The sequence below is a fragment of the Carettochelys insculpta genome, chromosome 5, assembly GCF_033958435.1.
Source record: "Carettochelys insculpta isolate YL-2023 chromosome 5, ASM3395843v1, whole genome shotgun sequence".
Classification (NCBI taxonomy): domain Eukaryota; kingdom Metazoa; phylum Chordata; order Testudines; family Carettochelyidae; genus Carettochelys; species Carettochelys insculpta.
Window position 1 is genome coordinate 51,109,320 of NC_134141.1, and position 21,788 is coordinate 51,131,107.

Below are 21,788 nucleotides of genomic sequence, written 5' to 3' on the forward strand. Positions count from 1 at the left end.
TGTTCAGCTGTGTCTACACCAGGGCTAAGGTCAACCTAACCATGGTACTCAAGGTGCAAATTTTTTCATAGTCCTGAATAACATGTCTAAGTCAATCTGATTTGTAAGTGTAGGCCAGGCCTAAGGTTGCAAAAAGTACTAACAAAATGACTCCCGTTATTTTATAGCTACCAACATAAGACAAGATGTCTGCAGAATCATGGTCTTCCATGATTTCTGTACACAAAACATGCCAGAGTAAGCAATATGCTCCAGCTAAGATCACCTTCCTAAACCGTTATAACTTTCTCCCTTCAGAACCCCACCAATCATTTTAGCAATGCAACAAACCAGTAACAAGCCAAGCCAGGGGGTAAGAGATTAGAACATTTTGATTTACTTCTATTACCATGCTAAAACCTAGCTCAGAATGGCTGACTACTAGCTTGTCCTACCACCTGTTTGATATTAAGAGGAAAATAATTTTGAAGAGCCTAGTGAAACAATAAAAGCATTTCTCAAAGTCTATAGAGAAAAATGCAGATCCAGTAGAACGGTAATGAATCCAACTCAACTTGACCCAGGAAGCTTTTTTTTTTTTTTTTTTAAAAAAAGTCAGCTTATGTCATCATGTCATGAATGAATGCAGGGAAGGGGATAATCTTCCTGAGGTAACCTGAATCCCAAGTGAGCCAACGAGAGTGAAGTAGCTTTGTTCAAACTGAGAACAATTGCAGTTCTGGGGGCTTTCTTCTCTGTGGATCAGGAGAGAGGAAATCCAGATGATGTTGTCTCCCAGGCAAATTGAAATAAACATCATAAATATCGTGACCATCTCAAGATCAGCCACAGAGATGTAAGTAAAAAGGAAATGTATACTTAGACACGATCAAGTTATTTTTAATTTGGCTGGACTGGCTCCTCTGTTTTTCCCTTTTTGTGGTGGTGTTTGACTTGATGTTTTTCCCCCTGTAACTTTTTAGCTGTATACCAAGGAAATACTTTTCCCTGTGTGCAACCCCAATCTATTTTCTCTTGTTTTGTGAATAAATCACTCTTTTTTAAGCAAGCAATCCAATACGTGTGCCTGACAAGGGTCTGTGTACGTGCCTTTCAGCCACATAGCTATCAAACTATAGCTTGGTGTTCTCAAGCCCTCTGTGGAGAGGGGAACGGGGTTGGAGTTTTACCCACAGGAGGCATTCCCCTGTGTGCCTGCCTGGGAAAGGGATCTCCAAGAACTGGGGTTATGGCAGCTGCCTTCCAGAGACTCAGAAAATCTGTGACTCTGGGATGTTTTAAAGTAAAGCCTGCATATAGGCAAGGTATTTTTAAGTCTCTGTGGGCCCCACTTTCTATACACGAAATGTGGAAGGATTCCTGACGCACCCTCTCTTATGTCTTTGAAAAGGTAGCTTGGGGGCAGCACTACAGCCCTAAACAAAAGTTGTTTTCCTTACACAAGTTAAAAATGTCATGAGAATATGGCTGGACGTAGCACGAAGGATACAATTTCAGGGTGTGCAATATTCTTAAGACAACAGCTCAAACTGCTCCTGAATTTTTAAGGCACTGGTTTAGGACAGGGCACGTCATGATCAGGTCAGATGGGCTAAGAGGACAAATCTCCAACACTTAAAGCATGTACACAGCAATAAATAAAGGAAAAGACTCATTAGCCAGTCCTCTTGCTCTATCTGAAAACTATTGTCAAGTGCTTCCAACTAAAGAATCAGCCCTTTTACTGTAGATAAAGAAAAAGAAAGAAAACCTTCACGTAAGTTTAAACCTTTGATTCTTATTCCTAAACATACCCGAGTCCTTTCTGCAATTTGAGCCTGTAATCACTTAGTTTACGGGGGAACCGCTTTACCTGAGCTTTTTTTCTTTCCAAAGTAGCAGATGAAGTTTGTTTCCCTGTTTTTTTCCCCACTGTTATAGCAACTCCCGAGTTGGAAGTATCATTTTGATAGTGGCTGTCACTGGGCTCTCTTGTTAGATGTACCTTTGAAATTTAAAGACAGAAGGGCTTAAAGTACCAAAACATAAGCAATATGAATACGTGCATAGGAATAAAAGGAGCATATGATAAGCAAGTCTACCTACAGTAAAAGGAACTAAGAAATTATAAGCAAAGTTTCCTCTGAGAAAGTGAGCATTCACTGTCTGCTGCATTGGTCAACTATTTCTAAGCCCTCTGGTCTTTCTTTGGCATTTCTAGTTTGTGTACTATAACAGTATCTAGGTTCTCCCAATGCAAAGTCTCAATCTTTATGGTTGATCATGAAAACTGTTTGGGTGACCCCTCTACAATTATTATTCTTATCATACAAAACATAGTATCTATCTAGTGTGAGAGTTGTGAGAGCATGTTTGACCTCAAAAATTTGAAGGTTTGGGCTGTCTCCATGTTCTTCTCAAAATGTTGTTTTTTCACTTTGAAAGAAGAGTTTTTAGTACTTTGTGACCCCTTTTTATCATTCCCCTGCAGGTCACAAGCCAAAGGTGGAAAAGCATTACTACAGTATAGGCAGAAATGTCTTTGGGCTTGTCTACACTCAACAGTGCTACTGTAAAACTTAGCTCGGATGCTACCTAGTCCGACAGCTTCCCTCCTATCAATAGACAGCTGTCTATATTGGGGGTTAGTCTGGTATACCTACGTCATTCTTCCACATCCCAAGCATTGTATTATGTTGGCATAAATTGATAGTATAGACCAAGCCTTAGACTTGCTCTTTCTCTGCAGAATAATTTTGAAGTGGAAATGATGAAAGGAATGCATACGCAGGTAGATTACTTTTTACCAAAGAGCTACACAACTCTTGCCCTTCTGAAATGTAATATTCCAAATGCCCAAGACATAGCCTGAATGTTTTTCCTCTTTGAGCAGGCTACAGAGCCAGAACTTGAAAATACCCAGCAACTGACATCAGAGAGACTAAGCACTTTTATCAGACCAGCTTCTGTTGGTGAGAGAGACCAGCTTTTGAACTTACTTACGGCCTGAAGAAGAACTCTTTGTTAGCTTGAAGGCTTGTCTCTCTCATCAGCAAAAGTTGGCGCTGCAGAAGATCTCATGTACCTTTCTCTCTAATATAGTGTGACCAACTTGGCTACAACCCTGCAACAGACACCTGCATCCATTTTACTTTACACATTCCAAGAGCAAACCTCTTCACCAGACTGAAACGTATTGAACATTTTCAAGTTTCCATTTTGTTCTGTTTTGGGAGATACAAGCAAGTGTATGGGAGTCATCTGATAAGATTTCTTACTTCAGGCTGACTTCTGCTAACAGGAGAAGCATAGGATGATTTCTGAGTCCTCACCCTGTTCTTCCTTTCAGAAGCAGATGCCAGATCAGGAAATTCTTCAGCATCCTACATAAAATACAAGCCATCATTTTTTTAAAAGGACAAACCATTCCAAATTTCCACCTACAAATCAAATACACATTCTCACCCACCCTTCCATATAAAGAAACACACATCATCTGCTTTGGGATTTAAAGGTTCAAGAAAAAATCCAAGTGCGTTCCTTCAACTGTTTATCTTAATGCTTAAAACCTGAGGAAGACTCAGATTTTGCACACGACATCAAGCAGTTCAGAGATGAAGGTGTTTTATGCTTGCATTAACAGATGCCAGACCTTGAAGCTTTTCTAAAACTGAGTGCACTTGATATTGGAGTTAGACAGTTAAAAGCAGGGTCAAGCATATTACAGGCCACGGACTGCATCCAGCCCAAACCACACCACCATCCTGTGGCCAGGCAGGAGCCTCGGACAGGATCCTTGCTTGCCACACCCTGCACTCCACACAAGAGAGCTGGCTGTGGGGGCCATGTGTATCTTTGAGTGCTGTGCGTGGGAAAGGACTTCCTTTGCTGCTCCCACACCCAGCACAATCTTGCAGCTCCCACTGGCCAGCTGACTGTGCTGTGCTAGCGGTGCATGCAGAGCCCTCCCCTGACCACCCACTGGGGGCATGCAGAGATGCACATGACCCCTGAGCTGATCACTTTGCGCTGCGTGCAGCGTGTGACAGGCAAGGAGCCTCCCTGAGGTTCTGTCTGGCAGCTGCCTATGGTAAGTGCCTATCTATCAGTGCCTGTACCTGGTGACCCCCACACTTCTTCCCCCAATCCTCTGCAACCCCCCTGTACCCATAGAACCTCTCACACCCTGCACCCCAATCCTTTGCTCCAGATCACAACCCCTTCCTGTCCCAGATCACAACCCCTGAACTCCCTCTTGCACCTCTGCTACAGGTCACAATCCCCTCCTAGACCCCCGGCAGAATGATCTCCTGTACCCGTACCCTCTCCCGGACCCTGCATCCCCTCCTGCATGCTAATCCCCTACCCTGAGCTCCCTTCTGCACCTAGCCTCCATCTCAGCTCCCGTCCCAGACCCTGCACCTCCTCCTCCCCACACTCTGTGTCCCTTTTCCCAAGGAGCCACTGACATATTCCCAGGATACCAAACATTTCAGTATTTCTGAGAATGGCACAACTCCACTCCTGCTGGAGGGGGTGCAGCAATGAGCTCTTCAAAATGGTGCCCCCTCTCCAATACAGATTTGGACGTGGCTTTTTCTGTCTCAGTTGTGGACAGGGACACACTGCCAAAAAGCACGAATATTCACTTTAAAAATCAGACAAATGGCCACCTACTCATTTGTCCCTGTGCCCTTTTTCCCCATTCCTAGTTTTCCTCCCCAAGTCTACCCCCTGGTGACTGAGACATAAATTATTTAGGTTGTCAACAATTTTAAAATGCACCGGTATGACAAACAGAGCTGAGACGGGGGATATGGTTACACTGGAAAGCATTGATGGCTACCATCAACTAACTAGTACTTCAATCTAACGGCCATTACAGAGGTGGTTGAAGTTGCTGTAAGATTCAAAGAGCTCCATGGAGTCTATTTCCCTCTTCATGATTCCTCCTCACCCCCAATTTGCACAAACAATCAACTGGAGTTTTGCTAGCTGATGCCTAGAACATCAAGCTCTGGACATGACCAGATGAGGTGTTCAAATATCCATTATGAAAAGACTGACATGGAGGTGATGTCTTTGCTCAGTCAATTAGCACCATAATGTTATACATAGTGGAATTCTGGAATATATTAAAAAACAGTTTTCAATCAGAATGTATTTTAAAATGCAACTTAACGTTCAGCTTATCGTTCCTTAGTGAATTTGTGCAATGGCTAAATTACTACTGAGAAAATCGATTACTCTAACTTCCTGTTGGGGATTTTATTAAAAATAATGCTGATTAGAATTAATCTCTTTTTCTGGAGACAGGAAAAACACAAGTTTACATTAATGCCCTACCAGTAACCTTATATTTCCGCAATTACACATATATTTTGAAGTAGTTCTATTTGAAGCATGCACCATTTATACAAACAGGAGTATTTGTGCCTTCATACTGGTAAATTTCAGCAGAAGTTGCAAAAAACTGAAGACCAAATTTGATTATACGTAGGTAAAGTGGAAGAATTAAGGTTAATATGAAAATTTTAAACTGGGAAACCAATTTACAGTCTAGACATTTTTTTTAAAAAATAGGGCATTCTTAGGTCCTATTTCCTGTCCTCTTCCCTGTCAATTCAACATTTTATCATATGTTTTTGGAAAAGCTCCTCTGCAAACAAACGGAAACGAACAGAAACTGCTTCACTTACTACAGAAACAAAAATTAGCAGCATACAAAGTTCCTCCAAATCACAAAAACAAAAAGGAACAATTCTGTAATCTCAGGGATATACATGTGTAACCTTTACCTAGCGGAACACCTACTTCTCTCCTGAACAATTACACTGGAGAAATCAAAAGGATCTTCCCCACTCCAATATAATATTTGATCTGACACACATCACATATTTTTAGCTGTACAGTGTAGCAAAGCAATAAGAAGCAGATTTTAACTGCTTCCTTTGCTTCCATAAAAATTCCCAAAGTTGAAAGCTCTGGCTGCTTGTAGTCATGATGCACATTACAGCCATGTATCCTGCAGAGGAAAAGACCGTTACCTGTTCTGTAACTGGTGTGCTTCAATGTGTGTTGCTCATGTCCATTCCCATTTGGGTGTGCGCTGGTGCATGCCCAACTGCAGGAAGCTTTTTGCCCTAGCCGGTAGCCCTAGCGTTGGTGCGGCGCCCCCTGGAGTGGCATCAGTATGGCTGCCCATATATGCATTGCCCGCCCTGCCCCCCACTCAGTTTCTTAAGAGGGGAGGGTTTTGGAAAGGACATGAGTAACACATCTCAAAGAACTCCAATTACAGAACAGGTAACTGTCTTTGCTTCTTCGAGTGATTGCTCACATGCACGCTCATTTGGGTGAATGCGAGCCAATGCCTAGGAGGTGGGGTCAGAGCCCTGGAAGGAGTGCGGGACAGCCCAGCCCACTGCAGTGTCTTCTCATATGTGCTGCGTTAATGAGTAATGCACTGAGAACATGTGAATGGAGGACCAAGGGGCCACCCTGAAGATGTCCTGGACAGGGACCCTGGCCAAGTATACCACAGAGGATGCCTGTGCCCTGGTGGAGTGAGCCCTGATCGGGGGAGGGGGAACCCCCACTAGTATGTAGCACTCTCTGATACAGGCCACTATCCAGGAGGAGAGCCGCCGAGAGGATACTAGGTGCCCCTTCATCCTGTCCGCCACTGCAATAAACAACTGTTGAGACTTTCAGAAGGGTTTTGTCCTGTCCATATACAAGGCCAGCGTCCTCCGGACATCCAAAGCGTGTAAGCTCTGCTCCCTAGGGGAGGCATGGGGCTTTGGATAGAACACCGGTAAGGTGATGTCTTGGTTAATGTGGAAGGGGGAGACCACCTTACGCAGAAACACTGGGTGGGGTCTCAGCCTGACCTTATCCTTGTGGAACACTGTATAAAGTGGGTCCACCGTCAGGGCCCTGAGCTCCAACACCCTTCTGGCTGAGGTAATGGCCACCGGGAATGCTGTCTTGTAGCTAAGGAATAACATGGAACAGGTGGCAAGAGGTTCAAATGGGGAGAGCCATAAGCTTAGACAATACCAAATTAAGGTCCCATGTCGGCAGGGAAACCCGAACCTGCGGTTTGACCCTTTCCATCCCCTTCATGAACCTTTTCACCACAGGGTCCAAAAAAACCGATGACATCCCGGGCCCCAGGTCAAACGCCAAAATAGATGCCAAGTGCACTTTCAGAGAGGATAGTGACAGCCCTGTTTGGCTCAAGGCCAGCAAGTAGTCTAGGATAGGTGGTATTGGGGTCTCCCTTGGGGATAATTCCCTTTGAGTGGCCCATATAGTAAACCTCTTCCATTTGGCTACATATGTTACCCTCGTGGAGGGCTTCCTGCTGTTTAACAACACTTCGCTGACAGGTTCCGAGCAGGGCAGCTTGATTGGTCTCAGCCATGGAGCCTCCATGTTGTGAAATGTCGTGCCTAGAGATTGCGGTGCCACAGTCTCCCCTCCTCCTGTGTCAGCAGATCCGGACATAGTGGAAGCTCCTCTGGGTTCTGAACAGAAATCTCCAAGAGGGTCAAATACTGGTGCTGTTGAGCCCAAGCTGGGGCCACCAAGATAACTGATGCTCAGTCCCACTGAATTTTCAGCAGTGTTTGGTAGATGAGCGGTATCAGTGGGAAGGCGTAAAGCAAGGGTCCCGACCAACAAATGCTGAAGGCATCTGCTCCAGGGCCTGGGCTCAGTTCTGGTAAGAGCAGAACGTTCTGCACTTTGCATTGCGATGGGTGGTGAAGAAGTCTACCTGGGGAAGTCTCCACCTCTGGAAAATTAAACTCAGTACTTCTGTGTGTAGTGACCACTTGTGGTCCATAAAGGACCTGCTGAGGTGTCCGCTAGGGAGTTGTGAGCCCCAGGTAGGTAGAATGCCCTCAGGAGAATCTGGTGCTAGATGCAGAAGTCCCAGAGTGCAAGGGCCTCGAGACACAGGGGCGATGACCACACGCCCCCTTGTTTGTTTATATAGTACATTGCCATAGTATTGTCTGTGCTGACTGAGACACACTGCCTCTTCAGTTCGCTCTGAAACACTCTGCACACCAGCCAAACTGCTCTGAGCTCCCACACATTTACGTGGAGGTGAGTGTTGGTCTTGCTCCATAGGGCCTGGGTCTGGCGATCCTCCAAGTGTGCTCCCCAGCCCAGGTCCGAGGCATCCGTGACCAGGGAGAGGGAGGGTTGCAGGAGGTTGAAGGGCACTCCCATGCAGACAGACCTGGCCTCTAGCCACCAGTGTAATGCCGTTAACACTCGTGGGGGGAGTCACTAACTTGTCTTTATTGTCCCTGATAGGTCTGTATACTGAAGTGAGCCACAGCTGGAAGGGGCGCATTCGCAACCTGGCATGCTGGACTGCAAATGTGCATGCTGCCATGTGGCCCAACAGTCTGAGGCATCCCCTGGCCGTTGTGGTTGGGAACCTGATTAGTTCTTGGATGCAAGACATCATGGCTTGGACCCTGCTCTGTGGCAGCAAGGCCCTGGCTTGCTCTGCATCTAGCTGGGCGCCCACAAACTCCATGACCTGAGTTGGGGCTAGTACAGACTTTGCCTCGCTTATTAGGAGGCCTAGTGTGTCGAATGTCTGTCGTATCAGCTGCACGTGTTGCGCCACCTGTTGCTGCAACTGACCTCGGATCAGCCAGTTCAGGTAGGGGAAGAGGTGCACCCCCTGCCTGCGTAGGAAGGCTGCCACTACTGACATACATTTGCTAAAGACCCTCGGGGCCACGGAGAGGCCAAATGGAAGGACTGTGAACTGGTAATGGTCCTTCTCTAGCACAAACCAGAGGAACCTCCTGTGAGGTGGATAGATTGCTATGTGAAAATATGCGTCTTATAAGCTGAGAGCAGCAAACCAGTCCCCTCGTTCCAGCATTGGGATAATTATGCCCAGGGATATCATACGAAACTTTATTTTTTTCACAAATTTGTTCAGATTTCACAGGTCCAAGATTGGCCATAATCCCCCTTTTGCTTTCAGAATTAGGAAATAGCAGGAATAAAACCCCTGCCCCCCGGAATTCTTGGGGAACTTCCTCTATAGCCCCCTTTTGTATGAGGGCCCTAACCTCCTGCCTGAGAACTGTCTCACGAGAGGGGTCCCTGAAGAGGGACAGGGAAGTGGGGTTGGAAGAAAATTGGATAGCATATCCCTTTTCTACCGTGCACAGGACCCACTGGTCTGACGTTATACTGCACCATGCATGGTAGAATGGGTATAGGTGGGATGAAAATAAATGCTGAGCAGGAACTGTGGGGGTGGCTGGTGTGTTGCTCTCGACCGCCCCATCAAAACTGATGTTTAGACCCCGGTGGGGATTTTTGGATGCTCTGATCCTGTGTCTGGCGGCCCTGACATCTCCTTATTATGGCGGCCCCTTCTCCTGTTCCCATCCCGGTGTTGTTGTGGGAATTGCGTGAACTGGGGTTTCGGGGTAAAGTGTCTCCTCTGGGTCGCCGGTGTATGGAGATCCAGCGAGCGTAGGGTGGCCCTTGAGTCCTTCATGCTATGAAGCCTCTTATCAGTCTTTTCTGAATATAGGGAGGGGCCCTCAAAGGGGAGGCCCTGTATGGACTGTTGCACTTTATGCGAGAGTCCTGAGACCTGTAGCCATGCCGCCCTTCTAATGGCTATACCCAAGGCCATACCCCTGATAGCTGCATCCGCTGTATCTTACGTGGCTTGTAGTGCCGCTCTAGATATGAGCCTCTGTTCCTCCACCAGGGCCGTAAAGCCCCACTTGGTCTCCGGTGGGAGTAGCTCAGTGAAATAGTCCATGTAGCTGGCCACATTATACACATATCTGCTAACCATGGCTTGCTGGTTGGCAATTCTCAACTGGAGGTCACCTGTAGAATAAACTTTTCTGCCATACAGGTCTAAACATTTGGCCTCTGTTTTTAGGGGAGGGCCCCTGGACCCCCTGCCTCTCCCTGTGGTTCACAGCATCTACGACCAGGGAGTCAGGGAGAAGGTGGGTGAACAGATGTTCATTGCCCTGGGCTCGGACGAAATACCAGTGCTTGTTCTTTCTAGCCATGGGTAAGTCTGAGGTCGGGGTCTGCCACACTGTCTTTGCTGTGTTGGCAATTGTCTTTATAATGGGCAGTGCCACCCCGGTAGGTTCAGATGTTGAGAGAATGTTTTTAACAGGGTCTATTTTGTCCCTGACCTCTTCCGCCTGCACCCCCAGACTCTGGGCCATCCTTCTCAATAACTGCTGGTACGCTCCTCCATCCTCTATTACTGGGAATGCAAAGGATCCAGCCAATGCCTCATCTGGGGAGGACGAGGGCATCGGCCCCCCCCAGCCCATTGGTGTAGGGAGTTCAGATACCTCCATTTGAGTCCCCGGCACTTTGGTTTGCGGTGCCGTGCTCAGTATGTGGGACGAAGGGCCCCCTAGTGGCATATGGTAAGGTACTGTGACGAAAGGGCCACTGTCGGTGCCGGTGCCCACTGCACCCCAGATCCCGGTGCCTGCAGGGGCAGTGCCCACATTTGGGTCGGTGCCGACTGCACCGGTGCTGGTGCAGTCATCAGTGTTGGTGCCAACGGCTCCGTTTCCTCTCTCAGGGTGGGTGCGGGGGGTGTCCCAATGAAGAAGTCAGTGCCAATCTCTGCACATGGGGAGTACGGGGTGCCCTAGCCGAAAGTCCCACAGCCCACCCCTGTGCCTCATGGATTGCCCACGCAGTCCAGAAAGGCCATTGTGAGGCACCTTGGGGGGACAGTTGCCGCTCCCCCTCCGAGGGCGTCGGGGCCGGTGTCTATGCCCACTGCGTCGGGATGATTTGTACTCCCACTCCGAGCTGAGCTGGACTAAAAAGAGTCCAACTCTGATGCCAATGACCACAACGGTGCCAAGGGTCCTGTGGTGCCTATCGGCTCCTGTGTGCTCTGCACCGTCTGCTGCGAGGCACCGAGGGACGTGACGGTTTGCAGGGGTCTCACCGGTGTCAGGAACCGTGCAGGGGCCCCTACGGACTGTTCAGATGCCTGTATCTGGGGCAATGAAGGCTCCTGGTGCAGCGTCTGCAGCGCTAAAGGCCTCCGGCGTTGAGGGCAGTCTGGGAGAGTGCGGGCTCCCACCTCATGCTGGAGTCGACATCCGCACTTCATGACCCCGGTAACGGTGGGACCTGGAGGACTCTCCTGAGGACTGCCGTCCCCTCCTCCTCTCCTGGGATTGACCCCAGTCCCGCCTCCTCTTCTTGTGGGGTACTGGGGACTGGCTCGTATGGCACCGGGGGCGCTAGGTGCTGCGTCCTGCTCTCGTCGCTGGGAGCTTTCCGACGGCACTGACAGTGCTGGAACACTCTGCACGGACAATGCACCACTCTGAGCTCTTGCCGGGGAAATGTCCGGGTGCAAGGCTGATTCCATTAGTAGTAACTTCAGACGTTGAGCTCTGTCTTTCAAAGTCTTAGGCTTGAAGGCCTTGCAAATGGAGCGGGTCCCTTTTGTGCATTCATTTGCCACATTTTGAGCAGGTTTTAAACCCAGAGAAGCCAGGCATCCCCTGGTGCTGAGGGGGGTTAAAGTCCCACCTCAGCTCACTAAGTGGAACTATTTACAGATGAAAGACAACTACCTAAACTATTTACAACTGTTTTCACTAACTACCAACTAATTTAAAAATAAAGGCTACCAGCGAACACTCAACAATAAGGGAGCTCCAGCAACCAACAGTGTGGAGATAAGGAACTTAGTGGGGGCGGGGCGGGGCGAGCGCTGCATATATGGGCGGCCATATGGGCTCCACTCCATGGGCGCCGCACTGATCCTAGGGCTACCGGCTGGGGCAAAAAGCTTCCGGCAACTGGGCATGCGCTGGCGCACACTCAAATTAGAATGCACATGAGCAATCATTCGAAGAAGAACATACTAATAGCAGCACGGAACTCAGTGGGAATTAACAGATATTACTGTCATGATGCCATGCCCTGTTTTTCCTCTGATCTCTGTTGTCACACACTGTCACAGTCTGATTTGCCTAACTAATTAGTTTGGATTTTATAAAATATTCTACTTTGGGATTAGAAGTTAATTACCTTTATATTATACCCACAGAATCAGTCTATACCCAGAATTCTACAAATCAGAAAATCACATAACCACCCTTGAATGTGTGTATATTGTCAAAAGTTTTTGACTGTACCTCAATCCTTGGTGGTTCCTGTATTATAAAGCTTTCATTTTGTGGTTTTTCCACATCAGGATTTGATTTAGATTTCTTTTTCTTTTTTTTCTTCTTCTTTGCTGACACTTCTTCAGGCTCAGTTTCACTAGCATCATTTTTTATTTTTGCCTATGGAAAGATCACAATGGGCAAGTAAATCAACTTCTTGCAAATGAGTAGTAACAGAATACAAGTAAAAATATTTTAAAAATCCCTAGAACAATGGGGATGATCCAACATGTGCAAAGTACGCCCTAACCAACTTACATTGAGTAAACTCATGGGCAGAGTGTGAGCATCATTTAGACGCAGCAGCAGTGAGAGCACAGCAGAGAACATAATGCTGTAGGTGTACTGCACAGCTATCACAGCATACCTGGGAATACAGTGATTCGGGCAGAAAACGTTTCTTCTAAAAGAGGCCACGTTTCAACTTTAATTTTTGAGGATAGCAAGATGTGAAAGAAGTGTAAGTTAAAATTATTCTATTAAAATTAACAGATCAAATATCAACAGGTAGATAACTGGAGATTATTTAGTATCAATCAAGTACTGATTCCTATTTAATGTTTTTTTTTCCCCCCATCATGCTAGACCAGGATGGAGAACCTTTTCTGGGTTGGGGACACTACCTACAGGAAAAAAAAATGGCGGGGGCTGGGAAGGTCACATAAAAGGAAAAAAAAAGGAAAAACCACAAAACCCCCACTGATGTGGCCCTGACTAAGACTCAGGGCTTTCCCCTGTAGCTTAGCGGATTTACTGCCTTTGTGTCCTTAGGGGTCTTTGGCTCCATTGATGATAACCAGCAGGCCGCTTGCGTGCATTTTCAATTACATAGGCCCAATAATCGCAGCACACCCTGCGAGGTTCCCAGAGACAACAGACCAGAATAGGAATGAAGGCACCCAGCCAGGATTTATTGCCGAACAAGGTACAAATAACAGTAGTTGAGAATAGCATACTGTACTGATACACTGCACAAATGTACCTGCAGTAATGAACTGACGCAGCCAGTGGGCATTCCACTGCCCTGCCTCAGTCAGACACAAGTGGTCCCCACAAGACATCACGTTACATACAGGTATGAACAAAGCACACCTCACTGCTGACATAGCAGGCTGGCACCTGATGCGTTGTCAGGTTACCATCCTATGACCTGTATCTCCTGGTTTGGTTAAATCATCTCTTATCCACCATGCTGTCATTTTAGACCCACTCCTGAACCTAGGTCTTTATCTGTAAGAAGTAGGTACCAAGGTATTTTTTAATGAGCTGGTGAGACCGTGTGATCGCAACTTATGAACTGTACCAATTACTGTTAGGCACCCAGACCAATTACTAATTAGCATTTTGTAATCTCAGCCCTGTCTGAGCCAAGTTCTGTTAGCAGAGGCCTGCCTCTTGTTCACAGCTTAGCTTTGAGCCATGTTTTGTCTATTGTTACTAGGCCTTAGGCCTCAAATGAGGCATGTGCTTTATGGACTTAGGCCTTCCATCCTACTACACCCCCAGGACAGATGAACTCTTCTGAGAGCCCAGCATGGGACCAAAAATGTGGGTTCAGCATTCAGTGTGCAGAAGGCGACTGATAAGAAGCAAGAGCAGGGCCTCGGTGGGAGGGAGGATGCAAGAATGGGCTGGGGGATCTGGTGGGAGTTAAGGTGCATATGTGGGCTGGTAGCAGCAGTGGTGGGGTTCAGAAGCAGGCTGGTGGTGGGGTCTTCAGGTTCAAACACTTCGCCAAAGAATGAATGGACACAGAGCAGACATTAGGAATCTCAAAACACGTAAGCCTGTCAGTGAGCGTTTCAATGGAGCAGGCCATTCTGTTACAGACCTGAGAATATGTGTCCCACAACAAAGAGACTTTAAAAGCAGATTACATAGGGAAATTTGTGAACTGGGGTTCATACTCAAATTTGATGCATTAACACCTGGTATGAACAAAGCCAGCCAATATCTCATGCATTATAAGGACTACTTCCCTACATTTGATGTTCCTAATTATCTCAGGCGACATACTTAACATCCCCCACCTTTCACCCCCCTCCTTCTGTTCTATGTATTTGATTTGTCAGGTTTTATTGCAATTTTTTGAACCTCTGTGCTATATAGCTGGGTCTGGGCTGGAAATTCTATAGATCTGAAGAAGTGGTCTTCCCATGAAAGCTCATCACCTAATAAATCATTGTGTTAGTCTTTAAAGTGCTACATGACTACTGTTTTGTTTTGCATGACTGCAGAGGAGGAACTGAAGCCTGAGCCCACCATCCCCAGCAGGGAAGCCAAAGGCTAAGCCTCACTATCCTGGGTGGGGGTCCAAGGTCTAAGTCTAAAAGGTTTTAGCCTGGCCAGTGAGACTTGGGCTTCAGATTCTGGGTCTAACACTGGCCCCGGCAACCCCATTAAAACAGGGCTGCAACCCACTCTGAAGCCTTGATCCACAGTCTGAGAACAACTGAGAGATCAATAAAGCACAAAATAGACAATTCACTGAATACCTTACTAGTTGCCTGAACATCTTGTTTTTCTTTCCTGCAAGAACGGCTACTGGAAAGTTCAGAGGCTGGTGAAGAAACAACTCTCTTTGGAACTTGCGATAGAATGGTGGCTCGAGACAAAGGTGACTGAGCAGAACAAGGTGCGGATGTCAGAAGAAGTGCTGCTGGAAGAAAATAATGTTCAGCGATATCTAAAGATAAATTCAAAAGGTTTAGGAAAGGATCAAACACCACTACAGTTAATGACAACGTATTCTGAATGTTTTTAACTTAATGTCTTTGACTGTGTAAACTGACTCCTTGGCACCTCTAGACCAAGGTGTTTGTGTCCTTACTACACCTTACCTCCACTGGGCATGCACACTTCTTTGTTGTTATGCAGATTCTGGGCTTTGATGTTAAATTTTATTTGCAAAAGAAAATGAAAATTAAGTTTTGGAGAAACTGCAATTAGACGCAAGAGGAACCCCTTCCCTAACTATTCTAGCTTTGTGGTTTGGAAAGCTTCTCTGAGAAGATGGTCCAATAAACATTGCCATCTCACCTGCCTCACCTCTCCTACTATATCAAGGCATCAGTAGTAAAGTAGAGGACTTAACAGATACAGAAAGTCAAGCACAATATCTAACTGCCTTCCTGTTGCCCAAAGCCCAAGCTCCATTCAATAACCTAACTGCCAACACTTACATGTTCAAAATAAAAGAGACAACAGGGATGGTAAGAACAAGGTTACCAAAGGGCAGTCCCATCTACTACTGTTGGGGTTCAAAGACAAAACAATCAACATCTCATAATCAATGTACCAACAGTAGAAATACAGCTAATTAGGAGCTCATTCAGTAATGCACGAGTTCCTGTGCACAAGTCTGTACTCAGACTGCATCAAGCACATGTGTAGCCATATGTTCAGAAGTATTTTGCTAAAATATTGGATGATACTGCTGACAGCTGGCTATTTCTTAACAGAAGACAAAATTGTATTCTTCCCAAAGTAGGCTCTGATGACCTCTGCCAATAAACTGAGCTAGTTCTTTTATCAAGGCCTTTAGCCAACAAAAGACACGAGCCCAGGGTACAGGCCATGACAGAAGTTATTCACAACACTTCTGCCATTTAAGGAAGACATAGTCTGTCCCAAACTCAAAGCAGTGAAGACCTTGTTCTCTAGAGACACTCTCCAGCAGCAACAGAAATAAACCATGAAGTCTGAACTGGCTCCACTTTATCTGCAAAGCCCCATACAACATAATTGTAATGACGAGCACTCAGACACTGAAAGAAGACAGATACAAACAACCACATAGTCAACGACTCGAGACAAGTTTGAGTATCAAGTTTTACCAGATGTTGTTAAGGGTATTTGTTATTTCCTATTTTTAAAATAAAAGCAGGGTGGATTGATTCAAATCAAGATTATTTAAATAATTAAATTTAAATCTCTTAAAAAAAAATTTCTCCTATTAAGCAGTTTTCCTTATGTTGTTTTATTATTTGCAGCTATGCCCCACATCATCTTCTTAGACTTCTTACACTTAACATGGTTTCCTTTCTTCACCCAGGGAACAAATGTCTTCAAAATATTGCTAACCAGGGTCTCTTTTACACCCAGAAGCCATGATATTTTTTCTATGGCAAAAGCGTAGAGGAATATAGGAAGCTCTGTGTTTAAAGTGCTACATGACTGCAGTTTTGTTTTGTTAGAGCACAGACTAACAGGGCTACTTTGTCTTCCCGTTTACTTTCCAGTCCACTATTCTTTTTATGCTCCCTCTGTCCTTTCCTATATATTTTGTCTCTGTCTTAAGACAATTCCTTAACTAACTCTGCTGTGCTTGGTCCATGGCTGTCACCACATAAGCACAGAACAAAAAAATAATCCTATCCAGCCTGCGTCTTTCTTTGTACATGTTAGTCTGCTGAGAAACAGAAATTGAAAGCCTAGAACTTTTAAGAAGCAACAGCAGGTAGTTAGGGTGGCTACAATAGAGCCATTAAATCTGTTTTATCAGACTAAGTGTCAGTGTAGTATGTTTGTGATGAGATTTAAATTGTAACTTGTTTTTAAAATAACCAATGCAGCCCTTTTTTGAAAAAAAAAAAAAAAAAAGACAATCCTATCTTTATTTAAAAAAATGCTTTTTATCCACCCTGATAAAAAGCAAAAAGTACTAATCTTGAGGCGCACCCTTAACACTCTAAGTCAAAGATCACTGGACTTCAGATATTGAAGTATTTGATATTTTCTCTTAAAAAATAAGCAGCACAAGAATCAGTGCATCATCAGTACTCTCTAGATGTTCACAATACCACAAGAGTCAATTTGCTTGTGCTTTCCATAGACATCAGTTAAAGACTTGTGGCTACCTCAACTGAGACAGCAGCTATATCTGTTCTTAACCCCATGAGACGAGCTTATACATAAATCTGAGGAGACCTAAGACCTAAAAGAAAATTAATGCATTAAAAAGTGATTTGCTTTGAACAATTTTCCTTTTGTCATGTCTGCAAGTGAATGAATTTTTAAAATTAAAACTAAAGATCTGCTACAAGCTGAGAACACCTCTGCATCAGAAATGTATTATTTACATATATTTTGGAAAAAGTTTGTGATGAGTTAAAATATTATTCAAATTGAGTGTCACCTCAAAGCGCACACACTGCAGTAAAGGACAAGCCTTAAAATTTGCTTCACTATCAATCATTGGTTAGTTTTCACATTGCAAGTATTTTTATAGTTGCACATTTTATTTTCAAGAAGCATTCAGGAGCACTGTAACTTTTAAATTAACAAAATACGGAAACAATTCAAACCCAATAAGTGGCAGATATTTTAGGGTTTCTCCAGCATTTACCTGTAGTATCAAGCAAAGAGGAAACTGAATCTGCTTCTGTGCAAGTTTTTGATATAGCTTTGTTTTCCACTGAAACTTCATCCTACAAAGCAAAAACACAATTTTGTATTCTTAAATACAAAAACAGAATATTCCTAATGTACATAGCTTTTTAGAGTTATCTAGAACAGAATGACTGGGTTTATACTATGCAATTATATCAAGACCCTTTGATTCCATTCTACAGTAAACTCTCCTTTATCTAGTATTCATTCAACCAGAACTCTCCAATAACATGCACCAACATGCCACCTTCTGTTCAGAGAACAAAAGTGAGTCCCCCCCAGTTCTAGCTGGCTTCCTGGATCTGGAGCTGCTGGCATTCCGCTGGCTGACTTCCGAGCTCCAGATCTGCTGGCATTCCGCCAGCCCTAGCCAGGGATCCCACGGTTTTGTCTCTCCCCAACTTGCAGCAAAAATGTATATTTTAGTTAGTATTAGTGATAAGACTAAGTATGATGTATAATTTCATGTACAGTGAGTTGCTTATAAGTTCTATAGCTTCTATTTGTCTCCATGTCTCTCATTATTAGATAATGTGTACTGTAAGACCTTGTTCCCTGTTGGCAAATTAAGTTGCATCCCTTGTCTGCATCACAAACTAAGTTGTGTCCTCTAGCAATTATTGATTTTGTCTGAAATGCTACACAATTGTTTGGTGTTAGTAGAGGATGGCTACGTCTACACGTGCAGCCAACATCGAAATAGTCTATTTCGATGAATAACGTCTACACGTCCTCCAGGGCCAGCAACGTCGATGTTCAACTTCGACGTTGCTCAGCCCAACATCGAAATAGGCGCAGCGAGGGAACGTCTACACGTCAAGTAGCACACATCGAAATAGGGATGCCAGGCACAGCTGCAGACAGGGTCACAGGGCGGACTCAACAGCAAGCCACTCCCTTAAAGGGCCCCTCCCAGACACAGTTGCACTAAACAACACAAGATCCACAGAGCTGACAACTGGTTGCAGACCCTGTGCCTGAAGCATAGATCCCCAGCTGCCGCAGAAGCAGCCAGAAGCCCTGGGCTAAGGGCTGCTGCCCACGGTGACCATAGAGCCCCGCAGGGGCTGGAGAGAGAGCATCTCTCAACCCCCCAGCTGATGGCCACCATGGAGGACCCAGCAATTTCGACGTTGCGGGACGCGGATCGTCTACACGGTCCCTACTTCGACGTTGAACGTCGAAGTAGGGCGCTATTCCTATCTCCTCATGAGGTTAGCGACTTCGACGTCTCGCCGCCTAACGTCGAAGTTGGTGCCGCTACTTCGAAGTAGCGTGCACGTGTAGACGCAGCTGATGTGTGCAAGTGAAAGCCATCACAGATGCCCTCGTGATCAAGAAGTGGAACCTCTGAAGATAACAGGAAACATGCTTTGTGTCTTGAGGCTTAATTGAATTAGCAGCACTGAAGAACCCAGGAGACAGGCAGAGACTCTCTCCCTCCCCGCAAGAATGAGAGACAAGGACAGGCAGCCTGACAATCACCATCAAAGGACAACTTTGAAAAATACAGTGCCTTGCATGTTGAATCGTAACAGAGAGGTAGCCGTGTTAGTCTGTGTTCTAACAAAACAAAACTGCAGGCATGTAGCACTTTGAAGACTAACAAAATAATTTATTAGATGATAAGCTTTCATGGGACAGACCCACTTCTTCACCTCTAATGTGGAAGTTCATCACCCAATACGTTATTTTGTTAGTCTTTAACGTGCTACATGACTGCTGCTTTGTTTTGTATGAAAAACACAGATTACCACTGGGGGGAGGGGAGGAGGGGGCACAATTGCAGCATGACACTGCAAAACCCATAGACTCAAATGGGAACTTAACTGTATAAAAAGGGAAGTTCTTGCCATGGTTCACCCCTGCAAACCAAGCCTTTGCAGAGTCACAGAGGAACCCTGACTTCTCAGTCAGTCAGCCTGGCTATTAAGACTGACTTGAGTCACCATGGATTGGTAACTATGTATCATCTGTAGGATGTGTGCGTGTATGTGTGTCTTTATAAAGCACATGCTAACTGCTTCTCCACTGTATTCTCAATAAACATGATGTATTGCCTTCTCCTCTCAGATCCCGCGTCTTTCTAAGCGTAACACCCAGCTGCCTGTGCCTCTCTAGCTGCAACCTGTTAACCAGCACATTTGAATATCCAGCCACCTCCTGGTACTGCGGTTGCCAGACATGAAAGAGTTTACTGCACTAGTATAAAAGAAATCTTAAAAGGGCATAAAAATGACACACCAAGAATACCTAGTGTGCAGGAGACCTGCCTGCACCAAACACAGGAGCAGTGGGATCTGCATCCCACATGCCAAGGCTTTCCACAAGCAGGTGAGTGTGTATGTGCATGAGCTGGGGCTCATGGAGCTACCTGGTTCTTCTCTCAGCTCCTTCTTCCTTATGCACAGTCCCCAAGCAGGGCACAGCCCAGAGATTACAGGGAGATGTACTGTGCGGATTCCAGCATTCAAGCTGCAGCCATTTTTATCTGTTACTGCTCTGCTCACAGCCTCATCTCCCAGGATACCAGACAACAGCCTCTTACCTCTAATAAGCAGCATGCCATTGTTAATATCAGAATCCCATTAACACTGACATTAAATGAGCTTGAATCAGTTCCTAGCAATATGCAGCCATTAGCCACAGGTTGTTAGTGTCAGGATTACTATTACACTCAAATCTCCTGAATAGCAGGCAAGACACTAGCTGTTATAGTTTACTCCTGGGGAAATACTGTGCCATTATGCAGTGCAAAATCTGTGTGAAATTCCACGTTCTCCCCAACAGAATTGAGCCTGCAGAGTTGCTGGCTGCCATTAGCGGCTGCTAGAAGCTGCAGAGCTCGGCTCATTGTGAGTTGGAGCCCAGAGTGAATAGAGGCAAAGGAAGAGGGCCTAGGAAACCCAGTTCTGGCAAAGGGTAAAGAATGGATAAGCACACTGCACCATGTTACATCCTCCAGCAAGACACTGAAGAAACTGAGGGGAGTGAAGGTTCTGGGGGTACAGGTATCTAGGCTGAGGGTGCCCTGTGGCTGGAAAAAGGAGTGTGCTGGGGTCTGGGCTCTGTGGAGAAGAGAAGCCCTGTGGCTGGGCTTGGGGGGGGGGGGCGCGGCTATTTTCTGAGGTCCCCACCCAGCCCATTCTAGTAACCCCCCCACCCCACTAGAACTGGATTATTGTAGAGGTTTCTTTCACTCTACTCCTGGGAGAATCTTGTTTTGGTTTGCGGGGTGTTGTTGTCAAACCTGTTTACAAGTGTTTTGAAATAAATTACCAAATAATTGGAACTAGCACAATATTGTTCTTTTGACAAAATATGCAGCATTTTAAAATACACTGTAGCGTGCATAATGGTACAAATGTCTAGTCTACTCTTGAGCAATTGACTCCTACTTTATTAGTGACAATCTTCAGTCGCTCCCCCTCTTTTCCCTCTGCAAGCTATTTATTATTTTATCTAGTTACACAAGTGGTTAAATGAATCACTAAACAAGTCACGTAACAAAATACTACAAGGCTCCAAAATGCAAACATCAGCTGACCTCTGTAGTCACCAAAGCAGAAGTCTGCGTTCTGGCTGCTTGTCTCAAGGGTGCACTATTGCCTTCGGCTGAGCACAATGGCTCTTGTTTATGTTTTTGTAGGTCCACTGCATTGCTTCTCAAACTTGGTAACTTAGGAAAATCCGAAAGGGTAACTTGAAAAGCAGGTTTTGGAGAAGACTCATTTTTTGGAATTGGTCTTGATTTCCTGTTTACGGCTTTATGAGACCTGTCTAATTAAAATATGCAAAGTCAAAGAAGCCAATTATCCATTTATAATTGCTAATTATTCCTAGATTTTTATGTTACCCCACCTGTCATGATAACTGAGCACACTAATTGTCACAATAGTTTTAGGTCAAAAATGCCTTATTCTAGTACACTAAGTTGTTACAAAGATGCAGAAAGAATAACTTAACGGTGAAATATTAAAGTTAGCTGCTTGTCTAGGAATTTCTTCATGTCAATCTGCCTTAGGTTGTAGATTCAGCAAATAAAGTTATTTATGGTCCTCTCTCAAGTCCAAGTCTGGCAGAAGTGTTCTTCCCATACCCCTTGACTTGGCACCTCTAGAGTCAGACACACTAAACTAGAAAATACTGAGTAGTAACCAATTTTAATTTCTACAACATATATAT

General features: G+C 45.3%; 1 protein-coding gene across 9 annotated transcripts in view; it reads right to left on the minus strand.

Annotated features, from left to right (window-relative positions):
• Positions 1-21,788, minus strand: part of SECISBP2 (SECIS binding protein 2) — a 63,630-nt gene that overhangs the window by 28,024 nt on the left and 13,818 nt on the right. For 7 of the 9 annotated variants that reach the window (XM_074995071.1, XM_074995074.1, XM_074995079.1 and 4 more), the window contains 6 exons: positions 21,151-21,383; positions 17,560-17,641; positions 14,708-14,871; positions 12,183-12,332; positions 3,258-3,362; positions 1,853-1,984 (listed from right to left, as the gene is read on the minus strand). In XM_074995071.1, coding sequence (XP_074851172.1) covers positions 1,853-1,984; positions 3,258-3,362; positions 12,183-12,332; positions 14,708-14,871; positions 17,560-17,641; positions 21,151-21,383 — 866 coding nt within the window. The remainder of the gene's footprint in view (positions 1-1,852; positions 1,985-3,257; positions 3,363-12,182; positions 12,333-14,707; positions 14,872-17,559; positions 17,642-21,150; positions 21,384-21,788) is intronic. The other 2 variants (XM_074995073.1, XM_074995072.1) reach the window with 2 other exon arrangements.